Here is a 24,110-nt window from a genome sequence, read left to right as displayed (position 1 = left end):
TGATCCCAGCCCAGGTACCAATGAGAGAATCTATGCAACATCACCAGGTGACACATGTGTGCAGAGGTCCCATCCCTCAAAGACCTCCAGGATGTGTGATTCAGACTTGAGCAGCCGTCAGTGTGAGTTCTCATGAACCAGGACCCCAGCTGAGATAATCTTCAGGGTCTCGTGTGTGGCCTGAAGTTGCAGTGTTATCAGACCCAGAGCACTGCTGACCTACTCCGTGAGCATGTATGTGTGCACACATACTCATACACACCACACTCTTAAGTTTGACTGGAACACCCCTGCCAATTGTGCCACCACCAGCTTCTCAAACACAGGCTCAGCTGTGTGGCGGACCTGCCCTGGCTTCTGACCTAGAACACTAAGCTCTCTGGGGTTGTGTGAAGAATCTGGGGCAGGTCTCATCTGCCCAGGCTCAAGAACAGGTCAATAGGCTTGGCTCATTATAAGCACCGGTCCTGTTCCGGCAGGGGAGAAGGCAAGAGAACAGAGGACCTGCTATTCTCGACCCAGCCGCAGAGAGAAGTCAGGAACAGGGTTCTAGCTGCTGTAAAGGTCTTCCAATATTGGAGGCACGGTACTGGGTAAGTCAGAAAGTAGCTAGAGGCTCCCTTCCAGAGGAAAGCCACTCTCCCAATGTGTGGGCCTGGGAAACAGCTGCTCAGAGATGATCTGGGTGAGCAAGCTGTGCTTCCACAGTTACTACAGTAACAGGCTAGGCCGAGCTGAAGTGTCGACGACGATGACACGAGGAGTCTGAGAAGTCTCAGGCAAAGTCCGACTTCCCCACTCATCAAGAAGAGTCAAGGTCAGCTTCCTCAGATGACTGCAGGGCACCACATAAACTAATTCTGTCTTCAGTTGCTTTCTCCCATCATACATAGCAACGAAGACCTCGGCCACACAGACACACTGAAGGCTTTCTCAGACCCCAAACCCCTCTCGGTACGTCCCTTACATATCATTCCAGACCTCTGAGCACCTGAAGTCCTTGGCCTGTGGAGCAGCCGTATCCCCCGACAAGCCTGTAAGAAGCTCTGGGTGGAGGGCCTGGCCTGAGGTATCCTCAGGTTCCCCCCAGAATCCTCAGTGGCTCAGAAATGTGCTGTGTTGAATCTGAGTCTGTGGCCTCTGGAATTAATGAGTGGAATCCTTCCAGATTCCCTGGGAGAAAGCCTATCCCTGCCCTATCAGCAGATGGTGTCTTCTGTTGGCTTGAGTGGGATATTCATTCGCTTATACAGGCAAACTGAGACTTACCAAGAGCTGTAGGACATCCTTGCAATCCAGGCACTCAGGAGGTCGAGGCTGGGGGATTGCTAGTTCAAGGCCAGCCTGGGCTATACAGTATGACCTTGTCAGCTACAACCCAAACTGAAAGTCACTGAGGCCTGAGGAGGTTACATGAGCCAGGCAGATCATCCTGCCCTAAGTCTTTGCACCAAATTGCATAGAGATTCAGACAGCCACATAACTCAGCTCCTGTCTTCAAGACCAAACGGGCACAGCAGGTCCACATCCCTCCGGCTCGGAGAAGGAACAGGAGAGTCTAGAAAGACAAATCCCACAGAGGGATTTCCATGCAGCACGCAAACCCCTTAAGAAGCGTGGCACAGAGGAACATCACAGGATGCTGAAAAGGGGATTTGGGGGAGCGCCTATGCTTATCACAGGCACACCTTGTGCTCAGAGTTAGTCCTATTCAGCCTAAATGTCACATTCGGGGGCTGCTGACTTCAGTCTACCCTATGTGACTCGTTTCCTATGTTGCAGGGACTTTTGAGCTGTAGGCGCTCATGTGCAGCCACCTGCCCAACTGTCCCTTTTTTACTTCCTTGGCGTCCCAGAGAAGTCCAAGAAATTGTTCTGGAAGGAGCAGGAGAATGAATGAGGGTTGAATGAGCGAGGCCCCTGACCAGGGCCAGAGAAGGGTTAGGACCTCACAGAGCAAGTGACAATTCGGTTACCTCGTCCCAGCCAAGTGGGAAAGCGTGGTTGGTGACTACAGGTTTGGGGTCCTGACTGCTCATCAGGCACACTGTCAGCTCTCAGGGCTGCTGCAGGGAAGAGGAGCTAGGTGCCACAGAGAGAGCTGAGTGAGTGTCTGACCATGGCCTGACACCATCTCCAGGCTCTGGGACAGTGTCCCCTCGTCCTCAGCAGTTCCCAGGCAGTGGGTAGGTAATGACGATGAGTCACGGTTTTGGACACAAACCATGGAGGCGTGTGCAAACTGAGCAGCTTATCACAGTACTGACCCATGCCTTCACCTCTCATACGCTTGCTTAGAGTCTGGGGGGGTGGGGAGAGCCCTGTGGCCAGTGACCAAGCCTCACTGAGCAACATCTCTTTAGGCTGTAGTGCTGAGATGTGTCCTCACTGTCACATTGGATTCAAGCTCCAGGGCCCAGGTGACCTCAGGATGCAGCAGCCTTAACACTACCCTCAATTCTCCTGGTTCTGCTCAGCCTCCACAAACCCACCTATGGGGCAGCCAGACGAATGGGCGGCCCAGTCAAAAAGGCCATGCCCCAGAATGGGCCCTGGGATTGTGGCCACATCAGATCTTAAATCATTCATAAAATCAATTTTTAATTACATTATAATCTACTCTGTGGGTGAAAGGTAAATGCACGTGCTACTGTGTACATGTGGAGGTCAGAGGGGGACTTGGGGGAGTTCATCCTCTACTCCCACCATGTGCATCTTGGGAATTAAATTCAGGTCGCCTAGCTGTGGTGAGTGTCTTTGCCATCTGAGCTACTTTGCCTTTTTTTTTTTCTCTTCAAAAAGACTTCCGGTGACTCTGTGCAACATTCTCAACAATAAAAGTATTTTCAAGAATAAAACAAAGCTTTACCTGAAGTAAGAGGTGAGGGGACAGGACCAGAAGTAAAGAAGCCGGCTTAGATGTGGATGTACTTAACGGAGAAAGTTTTTTGGTTTCGTTTCGTTTTGTTTTATTCCCAAGTGAACTCGGGTAAAATTGGTAATCGAGCCAGGTTTGAGGGGAGTCACTTTGCATACCGCATACTCTCTCCCCATGGTAGTGTCTCCCCGCTTGCTTGCAATTCATTCCTATGAATCAAGAATCACTTAGGCAACGTGCACAAAACACTTACTGCATCAGTGTGAGTTTTGTGTGGTCTCTTTCTGGGTTCTAAGTCAGGCTTGGTATGAAGGAACTCCAAGAAAGAGGAATGCTCTGTGAGATAAGCCGCAAAGAATACCCCCCGGTTTGCCCAGGCTGGCCTGTCCCTCCTGCTGTCCTTACTTTCGAAAGAGTCGGTTGAACTGGAGGATGTGAGCAGAAGCCAGCACGCCCAGCACATTGTCCACGGTCATCTCCACCTCGTTCATGTAGAGGTTCTTCAGGGCCAGGGCGAAGGCTGGAGGGGCAGCAGCAGAGGGGGACCCATTAGCATGGGCTTCATAGCCTACCTGGGGAACTTGCTACCTCTGCTGCTGGGATGGGGTGGAGATACTGGAGGGAAAGTGAGAAGTGCGGACTTTGGTACAGACCCTGCCTGGTCAGGTGGCCACCTAGACCCACAGCTTCCTGGAGAAGGTGAGAATGAAGGCAAGGAATGCTGATCTCCACTATAAAGATGCTCCTTTGAGCCCGCCTTCAGAGTATATGTGACAGATAACCACAAGGCCAGGAGGTCCCCCCAGCTTTCCCTTAATCTAGGGCTCCATGGCCCCAACAGGACTTTCTCTAGATCTATGAAGGGACTTAAGGATGGGTTTCCCTAGGAGCCTGAGAACTTCAGAGGACAGGCACCCCCGGGGAAAAGCCAGGATAATTTAACGATTTAGGAGCCAGACAGCCTGGCTAGGGGTCGATGGAATTGGCCTCCTCTAAACACAATGTATTCCAAGACAGCATTGCCCTGTGGTTGCAGAGTGCTCTGAGGACCACAAGCCGCACCAGTGCTCCTGACCTACCTACCCTCTGTGTCATCAGAGCATGTCATGAGTGCTGTGTTCACACAGATGACTGGTTGGGAAAGCTGGGGAAAGGTTGAACGCTCTGTAGGAAGCTTCTACAGCTGTTTTCCCCTGGGCAGTCGGGGGACAGTGGGGAGGGGGCAAGCCAAAGTGCTGCTTGGAAGAAGCATAGGCCTCTGGGTATCCTTGTGCCTACAGGTATAAGCTCCCAGGCTGGCCCCACCCAGCACGCGGGCTACAGATGTACAGACATCTGTAGTGTCTTGAGTACTGGGGATTGAACTGGGGTACTTAGGCTCATGCAGCAGACTCGGGTACTGACTAAGCCATCTCTCCAGTCCCTGCTCAATATCCTTGGGGAGGAGCGAGCCTCCCTTGTATGCTGTGTTTTGCTGTTTGTTTTCTGTCTGTGGGAGGGCCATTCAGTATCCTTCTCCCAACATGAAGGTGGGTTACATTACCGACTCTGGTGACTGCTGGGTCATTGATCCTCAAGGAAATGATGATCTTCTTTACTGGGGACCTTTTCTTCATCCTCTCAGTTGAATGGACTAGTGAAGGAAACGCAATATGGAGATGGAGAATGAGGGCCCCGCCCACACCCTGCACACAGCCTGGATCTTGGCACATGTCATCCACTGTTTGGTAGGTGCGCTTTAGAGGTGACTACTTAATTTGAAATATCTTATGACTCACAAGAAGTTGCAAAGTGGCCTGGAAGCTCCTGGTCCACTCTCTCCCAGCTTCCCCCAGGGAGCTTAGCATTGCCAAAGTGGGTGACTGGAACCTGCATTGTGCTGGACATGCTCACCATGTCTCGCTCTCTGCCCCTCTTCCTGTCCCTCCTCCATTCCTCCCCTCCTTATCTAGGCTGTGAGCAGTTTGAGGACAAGGTGAGCTCCAATCATTGGTTTTGGTGTCTGGGCTCTGTAGACAGAGCAAGTGGGAAAACAGAGGCTACCTGCTGAAGGATGAGTGGGGGCCGCGACATCCACATGGTGGCTCTCTTCTTTTAAAAATTGTTGTTACATAAATTAATCGATTGGTTGGGGGGGACACGCCATGGCACACGCAGAGGTCAGAAGACAATCTGTGGGAGTCACTTCTCTCCTTCCACCACTGGGGTCCCAGAGATCAAGCACCTTTGCCTGTTGAGCCATTTCACAAGCCCCCAATAGTGGCTCTTGTTGCTTTGCCCCATGGGTTTGAAATTGAGGATCCCTGCCACTGAGGAGTTCTGGGGGAAGGGATGGGGCAGGCCAATTAACTGCTAGCTAATCCATGTATTCGGAGTCACATTCTAAACTGAGGCTCTCAGAGGAGGTCTCCAAGAACATGCCCTTGTCCTCTCCTTAGCACAGAGACTAGAGCTTCACCCGTGATCCCAGGAACTGCATGGCTGCCAACTTTTCCCTGTTCTTCCTAGGTCCTAAACTTTCCTGTCTGAGTTTGCTTTCCTGAGTAGTGTGATGCTGCTTCCTGCTTTTCTCCTTCTCTAGGGGCCTATACACAGGTCCTCTTCTTGGAGAGGCCTTCCCTGGCTGACCCCTTATGACAGATAGCACTGTCGCCCCAACTACATGGCCTGTTTCTTCTGCAAAGACCAACTTAGCACAACCTGCTATTACTCCATGGGCCTGTTATTCCACTTCCTGAGCAGGCACATTGATGGCTCACTAGCCACACCATCCAAAGGATGTGCCATGGTCTTTCACACACTAGCTGTGAGTCAATATTAGCTGGGTTGACAAAATAAATAGGTCTAGTACCACAGAGCTCGAGGTGCATGAGATGGGAGCCAAAGAGGAAGTGATGCTGCCGAAAAACGAGCTAACAGAAGTTCTTTTTCCTCAAGATCCCCTCACAATCCTCCGACATTTATCTGTATTCAGAGTCCCATTCAGCAAATGTTTATGAAGTGCCCACTAAGCATCGCCCTTGCCCACCTCTGTACCTACTAAGTACCAGGCCTTACTTAGCCCTGAGTCACTTTCCTCTCTACCTCATGGCAGAGATTCCTGTATGCATGGTCTTTCTTGCCAGTCGCTCACCCCTCTTGCAAAAAGCAAATGACACTACACACAAATGCCTTGCACACAGTAGGCTCACAGGAGGGGGCAGCTAGTATTATAATGTATCATGCTACTTAACCGTGTTTCATCTCGTTTTGCTATTTTTCTTTCCCCTTGGTATAAGCACAGCATCTGAAGTTTGCTGAAGGAAAGAATGGTATAGGCTAGGCCAGAGTGAGAGACAGACACGCAGGCTCAAACTTCTCCATGTTAGGGACACCCAGACAGATAGGAAACCAGCCATGTTCCTGGGGTCTGTGAAAATCAAGGCGTCTGGAATGTGTTTAACAGAAGAGGTTGTTTCCTTTGGATTTTATCCGAGACCATAAACACCAGCTCGGAGTGCAGCGGCCCATCAGTGTGAGGTAGAAAGAGGATGAGCAGCCATGGGAAGCCTCAGAAACCAACAGAGCTCAGCTCTCCAGAGCTTTCCCAGAAGCCCTGTCTGCGCCAAGTCCAAGGACAGGCATTTCCAACAACCCCCCCCCCCAGCAAAGATTATGAGATCAGTGTGTGGCCTTGGGACAGAGGCTCTGCTGATTTCTAAAGGCATAGAGAGGGTGGTGACCGTTCCATGGGACGCGTCCTGGAGACGCACGACCTGGTACTCATCAGTGTGTGAGCAGTGGTAGTTGCTGCACCTTTCTGATATCTTTAGCTAGGCCTTGTCACCATCAGGGGTCTTGGATCAGAAGGGCAGGACATAGCTGGTCCCTGTTAGTGACACTATTCTGGAGACATTAAAGATAACATGAGCACTGTCCCCCACCCCCACAGCAGGCTCTCTTACTTTCTAATGTACTCCCTCTCTCAGTCACCAGACCCTGCATGGATGGCTCCGTCAGTGGTCCGACCTGAGATATGGGAAGATGGAGGAGTGGAGCCCTGTTCTCGAGCACATGGGGACAAGTATTTAGGAACAGCAAAGACATCCCAAGGAGGGGCCCAGGCCTCCACACTCCTGTGGGGCATCACAGCAGCATAGACATATATTTGGCTCCATGCCAGGTTAGATGCTGTTCAGCCAGGTAGATTCTAGCTGACAGGACAGTGCACTCCAGGCTCTGGCAGGGGCAGTGACTGAGAGCTCTGGTCACCTGGCTGGCTCCAGAACAAGGCATCGCTTCCATGGCCCGGAAATACAATCCCACCCTGACCAGCGTGCCAGCTAGCTTTGGGGACTATGGGCTTTCCATGTCATCTGCTTCTGAGTCAGTCTGGAGTGCCAGCTGGAGAAGTTAGTATTATAACTGGAGAAGACATAAGGGGTCAGGAAAGAGTAGGCCTGAAGTGGTGAGGAGGTAAAGAGGAGAGAATAAAATGAGTGCCGTAAATTTGTTTTGGAAAGAGATAAGTTGAGAAAAAAAAAGAGGAAAATAGAACATCAAGGAAGAAAACAGAAGAACAAACACATGTAAACTTCTAACCAGCACGAATAGAGAAACAGGTGACAGATTTCAGAACTACGCTTTCCTTCTGGAAATTTCTTTGGATGATTCAAGGTAGCCCATCTTACAAAGACAATGATGGAGGTGTACTGAGAGCTCACCGTGTGCCAGACATTGTTCTAGAATCCCACACCCATTACCTCCTCTTGGCTCCAACATCACACAATGAGAACTCTCATCCCTCCTCATGGCTGAGGAAGCAGACTCGACACATAGTTCTGCTCACATTGCAGAACATGATTCGTCACTAATGAGGACCACGGGCCAAGCCAGGTCCCCAGAATGCCAAGGGTATCTGGCTCCTGCCCGCCCCAGGTCCCCTGGGAGACTACCTTTCAGAATCTTTTCCAGATCCCTCTGGGAGCTTTTTGTATTCTGTATCAAGGCTGTCAAGTAGAGCTTGGCCAAGGTCTCAGATTGAAAAATCTGAGGGTGGTGGAGTTCCCACTTGAAGCCAAGGCAGTCGAGGATCACGTCTGAGGAGAGAAAACGATGTTTGGTCAGTTCAAGAACATTGCTGCCTGAAGATGCATAGTCTCCCCAACAAAGGCTGTAGCTATTCAGCAGACAGTGGGGACCAGTAGATTCCTGAGGCCTTAGTGTAGTGTGGGGCCAAGCTCTTGCTGGGGAACTTCATAAGCAGTGTCTTGGCAATCAGGGACAGTGCTGTGGACAAAGCTGTAGATTTCCAAGGCATGTGAGCTGCCTTCTAACTCAGGGGCTCTTTAGGGATCCTCTTGGGTGGACTCTCTTGGGAGTCATATTGAAGTAAGATGGCACTGTGAAGAAAGCCCTTTGCAAACTGTGGAATGCTTTGTGTGGGGGCATTCTGCCCTGGGCCAGTCATAGATGATTAAGGAAGAGACCTTAACAGAGGGACAGGTGAATGACACAAGATACCAGGCCAAGATGAGGCATCAGGGGAGTGGGTGGGAGGACTCTGAATGACTCAGTTCTTACTGTTAGCCCTGAGCTGGAGGAGAGGCTGGTAAAAGAGACAATTGTTCCAAACCAGACATGATCTAGAGGGTCACTTGCTGTTTCTTGGCAAGAAAGTTTGACTGTTTGACTGTGTACCTGTATCCTCTTCCTGATACTGTCATTTATGAACTTAAGATATTGTTTCATGTTGAAGTTAAGAAAAATGAGTTTGCATGTTAAATCTTGGATGACCTCGGGTACTTTGTGCTTGGTTAGAAAAAAAAGTCCCATATATGTGGGGTGACTATAGAGCGGAACAGAATTATAGGTCCAGTATTCTCCCTCTGTGGACATCAGGCTCAAATTTGAAGATGGCCATTACATGGCAGACATCACTAATCAACCTGGCATTCTTTTTCCTCACTATAGGGAGGTCTTGGATTGCTTCTCTAAGTACCTTAGAGTTGGCAGATGAGAATAAGCAATTAGCTTTCCCTTGGAAAAGAGGCTGGCTCTGACCTTAGGCAACCATTCTGTGAGGCTTAACCCTGAACAACTCCTTAAAGAGGCTGACTTTGGAGTAGGGGCATGGCTCTGTGGGAGAGTACATGACTGGTATACATGAGGGCCCCAGTTCTGTCTCCAGCATAACAAAAGGTAGGGGAAAACCTACCACAGTATCTTCCCACCTTCCTCACCTGGCTCAGGAGACCTTTCTCCTATCCTGACTTATGTTCCAATCACAGGAAAGTCCTTTGGGGAAAGGGTCAAGAAGGATGTCGGTCACGACTGGCTAGGTCCCAAAGGGAAAAAACTTCAGTTGCCCTGTTCCCGAATGCTAAATTTAGACTTCTCTCAAGGTTACTTACTGACATCAGTGTGTTGGTCTTTATGTGCCGACCTTCACATGTACGTGTGTATGTGGTTCCGCTTGTCACACATAGGACACTGTTTACAGACACCTGCCTGATGTTAGGCACTGCGGTGCATGAGAATTGTGATCCATACAACAGAGACCTGACAACAACTGGCTCCCTTCCACAGGAACCATAGGAGGCCCACGAAGTCGGCGTAGCGCTGGTTAAATCCACTGGTGACAACTCACCTGCTTCCCCACTTTGGGTGCCACTGTCCATGATACTCTCGGTGAAAAGCTTTTGGAATTTTGAAATACATAATCTTGAGGGGAAGACACAAACAGAAGACCCTGCAGTTAATATTAAGTCATTTAGTTTGCTAACTATAAAAGTCATAAAAGGTGTAGGTGACAGGCTCTGTATGGCTTATGCGAGTCATGAGTTGGATTAAATTTTCTGCACCGGATAGATTGTCATGCAGCTCCATCTACCTGGTTTTGGCTTTGGTGCTGGTTTGGCTGTGTGACCTGGGGCACCTGTTCCTTCTTCCCGATACGGTTGGTCACTATTGCTCACCAACTTTATGATAGTGTTTCATGGCAGGGTTCAGAAACTGGTCTACAACTCATCCTATTGTGTAGTTTACTAGAACATGTCTCTACATCATCTCTCCTTACAGCATCCGTCTCCACAGTCTACATCATGAGAGCATCCACACATCATCTCTCCTTACAGCATCTGTCCCTAAAGCATCACCTGATCACAGTTCTCCCTTTGTGAGAGTTTTCTCAACTCTCAGTGTGGCTGGCCCCAAAACACTGATCCCTGTTTCTGCTGGTAACCTTGATGTACCAAGGAGGTATTCAAGGCTGCCCCTGCCAGCAGAGCGGCACTACCTTTGGAACGTCTCTAAAACAACTGTATACAGTAGGTGCTTGACAACTATCTTCCGGGGAAGAGCACAGGGCGTTCCTTTCTAGGATATTAACTGATATCATATGGTTGCTGCCAGTCTCGGGACATCTGAAAATTCACCTCACAGTCTAGCCCAACCCCTCCCCTGTTCCTCTAGCCCAGTTTCTGTTTCATGAGATGGACTCCCAGGTAGCCAAGCCGGTCACTTGGGCGTCGTCACCTCTGAGAGCGTCTCCATCTGATGAGATGCTCTTTCCAACCTGTTCATGCGTCTTGGCCTTTGTTTCTTGACCTTTCTCCAGGCTGTGTCTTGTGTCCCCAGTCCCTGCCTGTCTCCCAGCCTCCTATCATTTTCCTCCTTGGATTCACGCCCCACACAACATACAGAGCTGGTCTTGTCTCTCCTGTTGGGAATCCACCACTGAGTCCCTATAGACTCCTTGGCTAAGCTACAAGCTCCTGCCTCACTACAGCCTTGTGCCTTCCGCTCTGACTGCAGCCCTTTCTGGCTTCATGAACCCAGATCCCCCCCCCACACACACAGAGACCCTGTTCCTATACTGAGGGTTCTCCCAACTCTCTCCTAGGGCTCTTATTAATTCTCTAGGAAGAGCATCATCGTTGCCTTCTCTGGGCCAGCATCCCTATCCCCTATATGCCCCAAGATTGCTCCATTAAAATTCCTGCAATGTCCTCTGGTTGTTTGTCTATTCCTGTGTCCTCTGCCTAACAGACAGGCTGCCTGCTCACTGCTGTGCCCCTAGCACAAGTCGCCATGCATGTGTTCATCCAGTGTTGGCTGAGTCCATGAGTATGAATAGCAGCTGTGATGATGCCTTTCATAGACTCTGTGTACTCCACATGCAGAGTGTGGAAATAAACTAAAATGTGAGTCACATACTCGGAAGACGATTAGCCTAAGAAAGCCAACTAGCCAAGGGATGCTTGTAGACCGCATCTGGTCTGCGGAACCCGGTGTCCAGTTGGGAATGCTGATCCCCAGTGATTCAGAGTCCCTCGTGAGCCAGGCGCATGGAGGCGGTTTGGGCGGGAGCCTGTTTCCGGAATAATAGTGACAGCATTGCTACCCTTTCCAGGACAGAGGTGGCTGCGAGTGACTCAACCTCAGGAAGGCACTTGGGAACCTGAGTTGTTTACCCATTAGGAGTGATAGACTGGACACAGCCACCCTCACACCTTCCCTCAATCACTTGACATGTCTGAGAAGAGCCAGGCAGGGTTAAGAGTTCAGACCATCTCCTTAAATGGCGGGGTGGGTTTTGGAAAATGCAGGGCATGAGCTCAACCTGCTTCACAAACATCCCAATTGCCAGCTGAGCCAGGAGATGCCCGATGACCAAATGGCTACCTTGCCTCTCCTGGGTGTGGTAACTGTTTATTGTAGATGCTTTGTAGATCTCATGATGCAGGCTCACTTTGGGATCACTGGTAGAGTCTTTGGTATACACAACATCTCTTCACTCACCAAAAGGAGAGAGGCCCTGTGAAGAGGTGGCAGCGAACAGTGGTAATGTGCTCATAGGCTGCCTTAAGTTGTGGCCCATGATCATGAAAGAGAAAGGGATTCAGGAAGTGTCTTATGGATGTATAGGCCTCCTGCAACAAGCCACGTATGAGAATGTTGACTTGATGCCTAGGGTGTCAAGGACTCCAGTCTGACTGGGCAGAACTACACAGACCTGGGTCTCAGACCCTCCATTTTCTTCCACATGGCCTTGAGACCTGCCTCTTGGTCTCAGCTTTTCCCTATAAAACAAGATGCCTGGCAGGGCATGGTGGCACACGCCTCTAATCCCAGCACTCGGGAGGCAGAGGCAGGCGAATCTCTGTGGGTTCAAAAGCAGCCTGGTTTAAAAAGAGATTTCCAGGATAGCCAGGGCTAATACACAGAGAAACTCTGTCTTGGGGGAAAAAAAAAGCCTGGGCAGAGTAGAAAGGTAAATGTCTGGGAGGTGTAGGCCTACCGTAATTAACCCCACACTTGGCTGATATTTGCTTCTTTGATTTCCCCTATAGCCTAGCCTTAAATCCCTAGTATCCCTCTCCCAGACTATATGCTGATAAAATACCAAGGTTTCTCCTTTTACCATCTTCATTGCTTTTTAAGACCTTCCCGACCTAGATATAGACTTGGCATTGCAGACCAGATGGAAAGGAAACATTGACCAGGGGCATCAGCCAGAGACCAGGAAGGGCAGGCCTTGGGCTCATTTCCCAGCATGCCTGGGTTCTTAGTGGGAGGGCCCTTCCTTTAAGTCTTGACTGGGCAGCACCACCCCTATGCTGCCTCTTGGGTAAATGGCGGTGTGCCCACTTATGCCAAAACACTGCCCTCAAGACGGCTTGCTTATTTTTATTAGTGTGTCTGTTCGAGGTCTTTCCATGACTCATGCTACATAGGAGAACATATTCCGTTCGCAGATAAGAAACTAGCACTGTATCAAAGAAGTCAACACCTTCATGTCTCTCAGCCCCCAACTCTGCAGTGATTAGGAGTGAGCAGCCTCAGAGTCCCCCACGTCCTAGAATCCCACAGACACAACAAGCAAAGCTAGGCAGCTCGATGACATGCAGGGCACTGACCTGAGCAAGACAGAGCTACAGACCCAAAATAACTGGGAGCTGGGAGCCAGGAGCTGAGTGGCCCTTGGTGTGATACATTTACTACAGTTTGATCTGGCTTCTGTCAAAGTTGACAGTGAACCCCTGTGGGGGAAGCCACAAGGACACCACAGGAGGGAGGGACAAGACTTTACTGATGGGGCAGGGCTGGGGAGCTGTGTATGCTTTGGGAGACACATGTGTACTACACAGTACCATTCCAGGCACTTCCACACATCCTGGCCTGAGATCAGAGAGTCTCATGTAAAGGTACACAGTGTTACTAAGAATACGTTCTTTTTTTTACCTAAATTAAATGTTGTCTGTCAATATAAAAAATAAACAGAAAAATAAATGGAACCTTTTTGGTGCCTCCCAAGAGTTTTTCACAGTCCCAGGGATAGATTCCCACCACAGAGACAGAACTGTGATCTGTGTTCACGAAAGAAAACCACCCTCTCCTGTAGCAGACTCCACCAAGGTAAACGCTCGGTTTATTCAGAGTCTACGATTCGTGAGACTAATAATAAGGGTTTCTAATACACTCTGATACCATATGGTAGATTTAAGTATCCATTGAGTTTTCAAAGGAGTTTCTGTCATACCCATTTCACAGATGAGGAGAGTGAGGTTGAGTGAGCTTTAGCCACCGGCTAACGGTCCCTTTTGACTAGTCACTCAACAAGCATGGATCTTCCATACCAGCAGATCTCCATGTCAGATACTACTCCAGGGGGCAGCCTTTGCTTAGTTGGACTTATCCATGAACTCATGAGACAGGCACTGCCGGTTCAGAGATTAGTGGCATCAAGCCAGGGCAAAGGCACCAGGAAATGAAGGGACCCTTCTGCAAATAAGGTCCATTGCTGGGTCCCCTGGACAGGCAGAACTCACGATTTGGAGAAGTGATGGTCTAGCCTGAGACTGAGACTAGTTTCTAACAGAGGGAGGGGAATGGTAGGCTGGGTGAGATTGGGAATTCATGAGAAACATCCACTTAGCCATGGAGTGTTTTCAAGAGATCATTTGGTCCCTGGACGACAAACTTAGAATCCTGTGAGGGTCCTGAGCTCATCTATAAAGCATTGGTCAGCACTGACAGACCTGGTCAGAACAAGTAGTCTCAGACCCTGTCTGTTCCTATGTATGGTCCTTGAGAGAAGTTTCCTTTCAGACATGCCTGGAGCAGTCCTGAACCATCTGGTCATTGTGGTCTGGTCATCGAACACCTCCTCTTCCCATTCTGGGCTGCCATCCCCCATCATGGGCATTTGACCCTCCCTACTTGTCTGGGTTCTTCAGAGCATCATCAAGGTCTACGTTCAAAACATTGCACATCTGGGAAAGTGCCAGGAGGTCTCCGCAGAAATGGTCTTGGGGAAAACGCCATCGGTTGGTCGCACCAACAATCCGGCGCTCCATCCGAATCTTGCGCTGCTTGATGAGAGAGAGAGAGAGAGAGAGAGAGAGAGAGAGAGAGAGAGAGAGAGAGAGAGAGAGAGACCTTTAACTTCCTCCATTGCAAACGTAAACTGCTTGTGAATTCTAGGACCTGGCTAGTGTTTATCATGGGGGCATATTCCAACTAGAGGATGCTGCCTATGGTCCAGGCTATGAAGTACTTCAGAGATTGGGGTCTGGCACAAGAGCAGCCAGGGGCAAAAAGGCCAATTGTTTTTTGGTAGGTAGCTAAGAATTCACAAGTAGGGATAAGTACTATGCTTCAAGTACTTTTCTTTGAGTACCTAGCCTAACATCAGTTGGAGAGATACTGTGGACAGAGTTTCCTCTTTGGTAGAATACACAGTTGAAAGTTCACCACATTATTCATTGTGGCATACAGTTCAGTGGGGTTTAGTACATTCATAGTCTTATGCAAGCACCACCTTTGTCCAGTTCTAGAACATCTTCATTACTCACCAAAGGGCCCCGTATCCATCAGACACCCCATCCATCTCTTTCCCCTCCACTGCTGGTGACCACTAAGCTGCTTTCTGAGTCTAAAACCTTTGCTCGCTCTGGGTACATGTAGAATCGCACAATGTCTGGCTCCCTTCAGTTGGCTTCGTTCCAAGGTTCATCCATGTATCTATCAGCACGTCCTTCCTTTTCAAGGCTGAATGATACCACACTTTGTGACTCTAGCACAATTTGTTTATCTTTTATCAGTTGATGATATCTGAGTTGCTTCAGCCTCTAGCTGTTATGAATCGTGCTGCTAGAAATAGTCATACAGTTCCTTAACGGAAAAGAACACTAGGAATCCAACCCTCTGACTGATGACTCGGACACCTAACAAGAAACACCACAACAACGGATCCGTGTGAATGTAAGTCATCAGTCCTAAGCCACCCAGGCACCAAGAGAGTAGGTGGAAATACGGAATCTGAGCTCAATTCCTACTGTTGTCACTTACCGATTGACAATTTTGGGCAGGTCACTTAACCTTCCAAGCCCCTCAGACATCATGCAAAATGGAGTCAGCTTCAACGGGAATGGTGACAAAGATGAAGCTAATGATTGTGGTGATAACTGCAGAGATGGTGTTGGTAGTAGGGGTGGACCATGTGCTGGTGATGGTGGTGACAAAGTGATAGCCATGATGATGGTGGTGATGATGGTGATAAGGTGATAACCATGATGATGGTGGTGATGATGGTGATAAGGTGATAGCCATGATGATGGCAGGTATGGCAGTGGAAGGGGCGATGGTAATGATGTTGGTGATGATGGTGATAAGGTGATAGCCATGATGATGGTGGTGATGTTGGTAATAAGGTGATACCCGTGATGATGGTGGTGATGGCAGGTATGGCAGTGGAAGGGGTGATGGTAATAATGTTGGTGATGATGGTGTGTTATTAGTGATGGTAGTGATGGCAGTGGCAGAGATGGTGATCACACTGTGACACTGGTAACGGTAGTGGTGGGTGGCAATGACAGTGCTGACAAAGATGAGGATCATGACGACACTGCCTTGCTTTTAGAGTTATTAAGAGGATACAATGAAACTGTTTAGGAAGTGTGTCTTAGCACGTTGCCTAGCTGGGTGACTGTGAGCTGTGGACTGAGTTTAGTTGTGGTCTTGAGGCACAAGCAAGGGTTGGCTCAGCCGAGGGGCTGCTCTCTGGTTTCTTTTTTTTTTTTTCTTTTTTTTTTTTTTCGGAGCTGGGGACCGAACCCAGGGCCTTGCGCTTCCTAGGCAAGTGCTCTACCACTGAGCTAAATCCCCAACCTCTGGTTTCTAAATAGTACTGCCTAGACGTGCTCTTCCCAGTAGACAGCCAGTCAAGTTTGAGGCACTCAGTGGTGCATGCCCTCAGTCTCAAATGGCAAGCACTTTATTGACTGAGCCATAGGGATGAAAGTTTCCATAGCAAGAAACATCTATGAGGCTGACCAACTGATTAGGACTTCGATGACAGTGGAATATTGCAGGTCCAGAACAATGTTATCTTGGGCTATCTTCAGTCTCCTTACAGGCCATTCCTTGCCTGCCTCTGTGCCTGACACGCCCTTGTGACTATCAGGTGAAACTGTTTTGCAATGTATTAACAAGCTAAAAACTCAAAATGTCATCAGTTAACACCCCTATCTGTAGCAGGGGTTCCCCACTTCTTCATATTCCTACCGACGCGCCTGACAGTGATCTGTTATATAAAATGCCACGAAGGCATTGCCACGTCAGAGAACGGAACTCAGAGTTTCCGAAATGTGCATTCCTGAGCCAGGATCATGTTTAGCTCCGGAATAAACTAACCCTCACCCGCCTTGAGGTGAGAATTTCGGGATTTGCATCTATAACCACCCTCCCCAGACCTGCTGTCACTGGCCTTCCTGTGGAAAGATCTACTTACTGAATTCAACATTTTCATGAATGATAGTGCAGATGACAGCGATGACAGCGATGAGCACCTGGAAGACAAAGACTTAAAGCTGAACGTTTTCATGTCCCCAAAGCATCTCATCAGAACGCTGTAGCGCAGACTGACCTACAGAATCTACCTTTTACCAGAAAAGGAATCAGAACGCCTCAGACATGGGTCATGTGTCATAGCCAGAGGATGTCTGTTTGTATGTTCTGTAGTTGGGTGCATTGTCTCACACTGCACAAGAGCTCTCGTCTGAGATGGATGGACTGATGGACAGATGGATAGGTAGACAGACAGACAGACAGACAGACAGACAGACAGACAGACAGACAGGCCTATGCTATTATTTTGGAGAAGCAGCTCAGGTAGAGGAACAGCAAGATATGCTTCTCACATCGTCAAGATCAACATATGGCCTCAAGTAGGGTGACCGTATAACTCTCTATTTGGAGCAGGAAACTCTATGGGCGGCTTTACCAATTAGTCAGGGCTGTACCGGGCCCAGTGGAGCTATGATCACCTTGGCTTAAAGGCCAGGAAAGAGGACTGGCAGAGCATTCATTCTCCCGCTGGTTTTGAATGCAATTAGGTTAATTTGGTTGGAAGTGACAGAAACCAATCTGATTGATGGTATGCCCAAAACAGTTAGTAGGAAGAGGAGGGTAGAACTGACTGAAAGATGCCGATGGGGCGAGGACACTCACAGACTCCAAGGAGACTGGGAATCTGCCAAGGGACTGAGGATGTCGTGAAAATGAATCAGTTCCCACACTCCGTCTCCAGGAGGTTCTACTCAAGCAAGTCACCATCACCACTGCCACCACACTAAATATACACACCCACACACACCACACAGCACACAAAACACACACACACATACACACCACACACACACACACACACACACACCACACTACACATACATCACAGTAGACACACTCCACTCCACTCCACAGCACACTAAACACATACACATACACACCACAGACACCATACACACTACACACATAAACATACTATACCACCCAGCACACAAACACACACATATACACACCACCCTATACACACCACAGTACACACACACACACACACACACACACACACACACTACAAGGACACTAAACACACACACATACACACACCACACACACCATATGCACCATACACACACACTACACTACACAGCACACTAAACACACACACACCACATAGCACACTAAACACATCCACATACACACCACATACATACACGCACACACACCACAGTACACACACACACACTATACAACATACTAAAAACACACAAACACACACCACAGAGCACACTAAACACACACCACAGAGCACACTAAACACACACCACAGAGCCCACTAAACACACACACACACACACACACACACACACACACTACAAGGACACTAAACACACACACATACATACACCACACACACCATCTGCACCATACACACACACTACACTACACAGCACACTAAACACACACACACCACAGAGCACACTAAACACATCCACATACACACCACATACATACACGCACACACACCACAGTACACACACACACTATACAACATACTAAAAACACACAAACACACACCACAGAGCACACTAAACACACACCACAGAGCACACTAAACACACATACACACACACACACACACACACTACAAGGACACTAAACACACACACATACACACACCACACACACCATATGCACCATACACACACACTACACTACACAGCACACTAAACACACACACACCACATAGCACACTAAACACATCCACATACACACCACATACATACACGCACACACACCACAGTACACACACACACTATACAACATACTAAAAACACACAAACACACACCACAGAGCACACTAAACACACACCACAGAGCACACTAAGCACACACACACACACACACACACACACACACACACACAGACTCCTCCACACACATGTGGTTTCATTCACGGCTGTGTTCCCACCTCCGGATTCATAGCTGCTTCTCTGTTTTTCACACTGAAGTCAAAATGGCCCTGCACCTCTGTAGTTAAAACCCTTGCCTACTTTCCACTATTCCACATACGAGCTCTGAGTCTTCATCGTGGCCCAGAGACATCTAAGGAGAAGGGAGTAGGCTCCAGGCAGACTTCATGCAAAGCTGGTCAGCATATGAAGAACTGCTCCTGCCAGGGCCTTCCATAGAAAAGGCTCACTTCAGTTCAGAGGCAGCCGCCTACCTTCTGTTTCTTTTACACAAGAGTCTTCCTAGCTGGCCTTGAACCCCAGGAGTATCTCAGTAGCCTTGAAATGTGTTTTATTTTTATGTCTCACTGGGAGCTGTGCCCTTGGTGAGCTTTAGTTGTTGCTCCCTTGGTCCTCTGGTGAGGACGCTGCCTGTGACTCTCCTTCAGCTCCCAGCCAGGACCCTCTGAAGCGCCTCCCTGCCTTGACAGAGCCACATGCAAACAGCTCCCATCACTGGCTGACCCCTTGGTCTCTGCTGTGGATGAGGCGCCAGTCCCACTTACAGTTCTGAAGTCCTGCTGCCCACAGGGGCCGTTCACAGAGGACGAGAGTGAAGCAGAGAAATGCTGGTTGCGCTGGCCACTGAGCTAAGGGAGAGCTGGAGGCTCGGCGCCTTCTGAGCCCGAATCTTGAAGGCTCTCATGACACCCGGGGCTCACCCCTTTCTCCTATGGGATGAGATGCTTTGCTGGGGGAGCCTGCCTTTGGCTTCCAGGGGGTAGTTGTGGGCACCATGGCAACAGCAGTCAGATTCCAAGGACTTCCTCTTCCGGGTTCTGATGTTAGCTCAGCTTGTGGTTCTCTGGGGAGGGGAGGGAGACAAGGCTGTCAGAAAACAGACTGTTAGTGACAGTTTGTCACTAGCATAACTCTGACTGGCTGCCAAAATATTTTCACAACAAAGGTAATTTGAATTCCATGGCCAAAATTAACCTTAATTAATACTACATCAATATTTGTGCATATACGTTTGTGTGTAGACACATTTCCCTCCCCCCATCCCTGTATTATTAATAGTGGTGACACTGTGTCTCTTGATATGGGAGAGAATGGTGGGTAGTGTATCCAGCCTCTGACAGACACTAGTGTCTCAAAGTGCAAGACCTGCAGCCCGGTTGTGCTCCTTTGCAGAGGAATGAGCTACACACACTGGGAGAGCCTTTGCAACATTTCCCATACCACCAGAGTGCATGCTGTCGGCTCTCTGACCTTGAGTCTGGTCTGCTGCTTCCCTCCTAGCCCACCGCCCAGGCCACGGTGTGATAGTGTGTGTGGAAGGAAGTACCTAAGCAAAAGCATTGTAGGGCAGCTCTGCCCTCTCTGTTGCTTCCACCCTTCCCTTTACCTCAGCCGTCCATGTAAACTTTCTCTGGAATAGAGGGCTTTATACGTGATTTGAATTAAGCTGTTTGAAATCTAAGAACCTGACCCTCCTGACACCACACCTGCCCTCTGGATACCATTTCCGGTACTACTTGGGTTACCGGCTAAAAGACAGCCCCTGAGCGCCTCCTATTGGCCACACTGGGAAAGTGTCCCAGGGAGACCCAATCCTCACCGCTCCTGAACCCAATGTTTGACCTTGCTCGTGTCAATCCCTTTCTGAAACCTTCGGCTCAGAAGCCTTCAGCTCCCCGGTAGATCGCTCCATGATTCTCTCCAGAGCTGAGCTGTGTGCCAAAGTCAGACACACGTACGTGAAAACAGCTCTAGCAGCAATCCCTCCCTGAAAGTTCTACCCGGAGGCATCCACTTGCAGATGACAAGGACCTGCCCTATGGGAGGGAAGAGTGGGGTTCAGACCCACCATCCTAGCTTTAGGCCAATGTTCAGGGGGCAGCTTTCTGTTTCCCCTGGCGTGATCTGGATCCGTAAGGATTGGCGAGAATGAGTCGGCTTCTGATTGGCGAGAATGAGTCGGCTTCTGATAGCACCGCTTAGGCTCCAGAGAGACGGGTGAGCAAGTTCCTACAGAGAACACGGCAACTCCTCCGATGGGGAGGCTGTGTGCACACGCTCAGGCACGGACGCATTTCCAGAAATGTGTTGTGAGGCCACAAGTGGCTGTTTATGTGAGTGAACACACACACACACACACACACACACACACACACACACACACAGTTGTATGGAGAGGGAAGTATAGCACAGTCGAAACAGTAACTGAACCTCCAACCAGACCATAAAGGATGAATTATCTCACAAGAAATGTAAAACAATCTTCTTTGAGCAGGTATGTGGGATGCAAACCCGTACTCCCAATACTGGGAAGTTGAGGCACAAGTCCGAGGTCGTCCTCAGTTATATAGGAAGTTTGAGGCCAGTCTATTGAAATGAAGAAGCAGACAAGTGAAGGAGTCCTACAGCAGCCCAATAAGCCTCAGGAGAGTACAGATGTCTGAGCTCCTGGAGCAGCCTGTAATATCAGAAGACAGACTGAAGCAGGAGGAACATCTTTCCCGTATCTTCCCCTGTGGGAAGGCCTACCTCAGTCTCACACCTCTGTGTTGTCTTGACACAGCCCCTCAGAATCCCAGAAGAGAAGCCAAGGGACTGGAAACACATGGCCCAGTCCCTCAGTAAGGCAGATCCTGGAGGAGCCAGCATGGCTGTCCCTCACAGCCTCTCACCGACAGTATAGCATCCCCAGCTGGCAACACCAGAAGAGAGGCGATCAAGCACAGAGCAAGTCTGACGCCAGGCCAAGAGAGCTGAATGTCAGAGAGCAGTCCCACATGTCGCAGAGAGTGACTATATACACCGAGGGCCGGGGGAGCAGGCATGTGAGCTTTCCGTCCTAGTTAGGGTTTCTATGATGCAGTGAAATCACGAGCAAAGCAAGTTGAGGAGGACAGAGCTTATTTGGCTTCACTTCCAGATCACAGTCCATCACTGAAGGAAGTCAGGGCAGGGGCCTGGAGGCAGGAGCTGACGCAGAGACCACTGAGGCTTGTTGGCATGGTTTGCTCAGCCTGCTTTCTTCCAGGACCACCAGCCCGGGGCTGGCACTACCCACCATGGGCAGGGCCCTCCCTCATCGATCACAAGTAAAGAAAACGCCCTACAGGCTTGTTTACAGCCTGATCTCATAGAGGCATTTTCTCAACTGAGATTCTCTTTTTCAGGTGACCTTAGCTTGTGTCATGTTGACATAAATCTAAACCTAGCCAGCACAAATACCAACTCTGGAGGGCTTCTAAGTGATACGTTTCCTAAACTTTAAAGCATAGTTCTGTGTTCAATCTCCAGAACTGTTTAGAACAGGCCAGTTGAGGCACATGCAACCCCAGCACTTGGAACACAGAAGCAGGAGGATCAGGAGTTCATGGTCATCCTTGGCTACATAATGAAGTCAAGGCTACCTTGGATTATATAAGACGGTCTCAAAAAAAAGACAAAGGAGGGGGAGGGAGAAGGGGGGAGGAGAAGGAAGAGGAGGAAGAGGAGGAAGAGGAGGAGGAGGAAGAGGAGGAGGAGGAGGAGGAAATAGGAAATAAGAAATGACACTTCAAGGTGCCTTCTTGGCTGTTGGAAAGAAAAAACAGGTCAGATCTTGAAATTCTGGAGCTGGCTCATGTGGCCTTGGCCACAAGCAATGTCACAGGAAGTCAGCATTGGACAGGTCACCCGCATTGTGGTGGATCAAAAAGAACCGATACCACTGTATAAGCCTGTCAGACACAGACAAACTTGAACCTGATGTGAACTACAGCGGAGGATCAGTGTTTCCCAGTCGTGGAGTCTGAGGTGGCTTCTGGGACTCTTTTCTAAGATGTGTTGCAGCTCCCCCTGGTGGAATTACTGCTTCACTGCAACCAAGGTCAACCTGCCCAACCCGGTGTTCCTAGTTCGTAGCTTCTACCCAGCCCCGTGCATACGGGCGTACAAATAACTACAAATCAGACATTTGCCAGCAATCAATTATGAAGAAGTTTATTTTAAAAGAACTTTGGTAGACATATCTGAAACTAGGCTTGGTAGACATAGTTCGCCGTTTATTTAAGATGAAAGCAAATTTGCATACTAATGAGACGGTATGCTTACTTATTCTCTCACGAAGGGTGAGAGCTTGGTTAAATATTGTGTATTTGGTACTGTGGGATACAGAGCATCTTCAGAGTTGGTCGATAGATTTTATAACTGTCAATGCTGAAACATACCTCCACACAGTGCAAATGACTGACAAAGGTACAATGGCCACCGAAGAAATGGTTGCAATTTCTGTCCTAATCCCATGCCAAAGTCCACCTGGTGAAATTTCAAGGAGCCCAGGTTAACAACCCGGCTTTCATGTAAAATCAAGCACTCCTAACAACACAACCTCTGCATTAACTGGACACTTGGATTCTGATAAACGGTGTCTGGGAATCATTGAAAGCCATTGGTTTTCCATAATGAAACCATCAGAGTAGAAAACTGCACCTCCAGTAAAAACACTGCCACTTATAACACACAGCAGACAGCCTGGGGGGGAGGCGGGAGCCGCTGGGGTGTTTCAGGCAGTGCTGCTGGCCTTGTGTGGTGTAAAAGCCACACAGTACAAGGCTGTAGCCCCAGGCTACGGCTGTGAAATGGAACAAAATAGAACAAAACAGCCAAAAATACCTTGGATCCATAGTGCATTTAATTTTCAATTACTTTTGGGGGCATTGCAGATTCGGAAATCTTTTACTATTGCCATTTTTTTTCTCAATCTCCACATTCACTTATACAGACCACGCCCTCATGACCCATTTTAAGAAACTGAGGCCTGGTGGGTCAGCAGCAGCCATCTCCAGCTCTGTGGGTGACTCTGAAGAATTTGGCTTGGGGGCAGGAGCGATGGCTCAGCCATCAAGAGCACTTGTTCCTCTTGCAGAGGACTGGCGTTGGGTTCCCTGTCCCCATGTGGTGGCCACAGCCATCTGTGACTCTAGTTCCAGGGGATCTGATGCCTTCTTCTGGCCTCCCATGGAGACCAGGCATGAACACGGTAGGTGCATTTACCTATAGGCAGGCAAAACAATCATACACATATAAAATAAAAGTAAAACAATAAAAGAGCCGTGTGTGGTGACGCACACCTTTAGTCCCAGCACTCGGGAGGCAGAGGTGGCTGCATCTGTGAGTTTGAGGCCAGCCTGGTCGGTCTAAACAGTGAAGTCTAGGCCAGCCAGGGTTACATAGTAAGACTCTGTCTCAAAAACAATCCACAAAAATTGTTCAGTTTAAAGAAGTCTGCTCACACACACAGGTGCTCCCATAGGTGCATAAGGACTCTCAGGTCGTTCAGAACAATAGCCAAACACTGAACACAATCCAAACGCCCGCCACCCCCAGGACAGCTGTGTATTTGGTAGTATGCTTTGCTCTGTGGCCACTCAAAGGAACAAATGGCTATATTTATTGATATA

General features: G+C 49.1%; 1 protein-coding gene across 11 annotated transcripts in view; it reads right to left on the bottom strand.

Moving 5' to 3' along the window:
* The window catches only part of Btbd16 (BTB domain containing 16), a 54,546-nt gene extending 34,365 nt beyond the window's left edge, over positions 1-20,181 (bottom strand). For 2 of the 11 annotated variants that reach the window (XR_005488855.2, XM_063267835.1), the window contains exons 1-8: positions 20,063-20,177; positions 19,221-19,519; positions 16,653-16,710; positions 14,081-14,232; positions 9,507-9,580; positions 7,813-7,956; positions 4,422-4,511; positions 3,284-3,398 (exon numbers count right to left, since the gene is read on the bottom strand). Coding sequence is in view for 9 of the 11 variants with exons in the window: in XM_063267835.1 (XP_063123905.1) it covers positions 3,284-3,398; positions 4,422-4,511; positions 7,813-7,956; positions 9,507-9,580; positions 14,081-14,232; positions 16,653-16,670 (593 nt within the window). In the remaining 2 variants the exon portion in view is untranslated. Of the gene's footprint in view, positions 1-3,283; positions 3,399-4,421; positions 4,512-7,812; positions 7,957-9,506; positions 9,581-14,080; positions 14,233-16,652; positions 16,711-19,220; positions 19,520-20,062 lie in introns of those variants that run through there. The other 9 variants (XM_017589421.3, XM_063267816.1, XM_017589424.3 and 6 more) reach the window with 7 other exon arrangements.
* Between the last annotated feature and the right edge of the window lie 3,929 nt (positions 20,182-24,110).

Source organism: Rattus norvegicus, chromosome 1 (genome assembly GCF_036323735.1).
Source record: "Rattus norvegicus strain BN/NHsdMcwi chromosome 1, GRCr8, whole genome shotgun sequence".
NCBI classification, from domain to species: Eukaryota; Metazoa; Chordata; class Mammalia; order Rodentia; family Muridae; genus Rattus; species Rattus norvegicus.
Note: the sequence above shows the minus strand (reverse complement) of the source record. Positions and strands in the feature narration are given on the sequence as shown.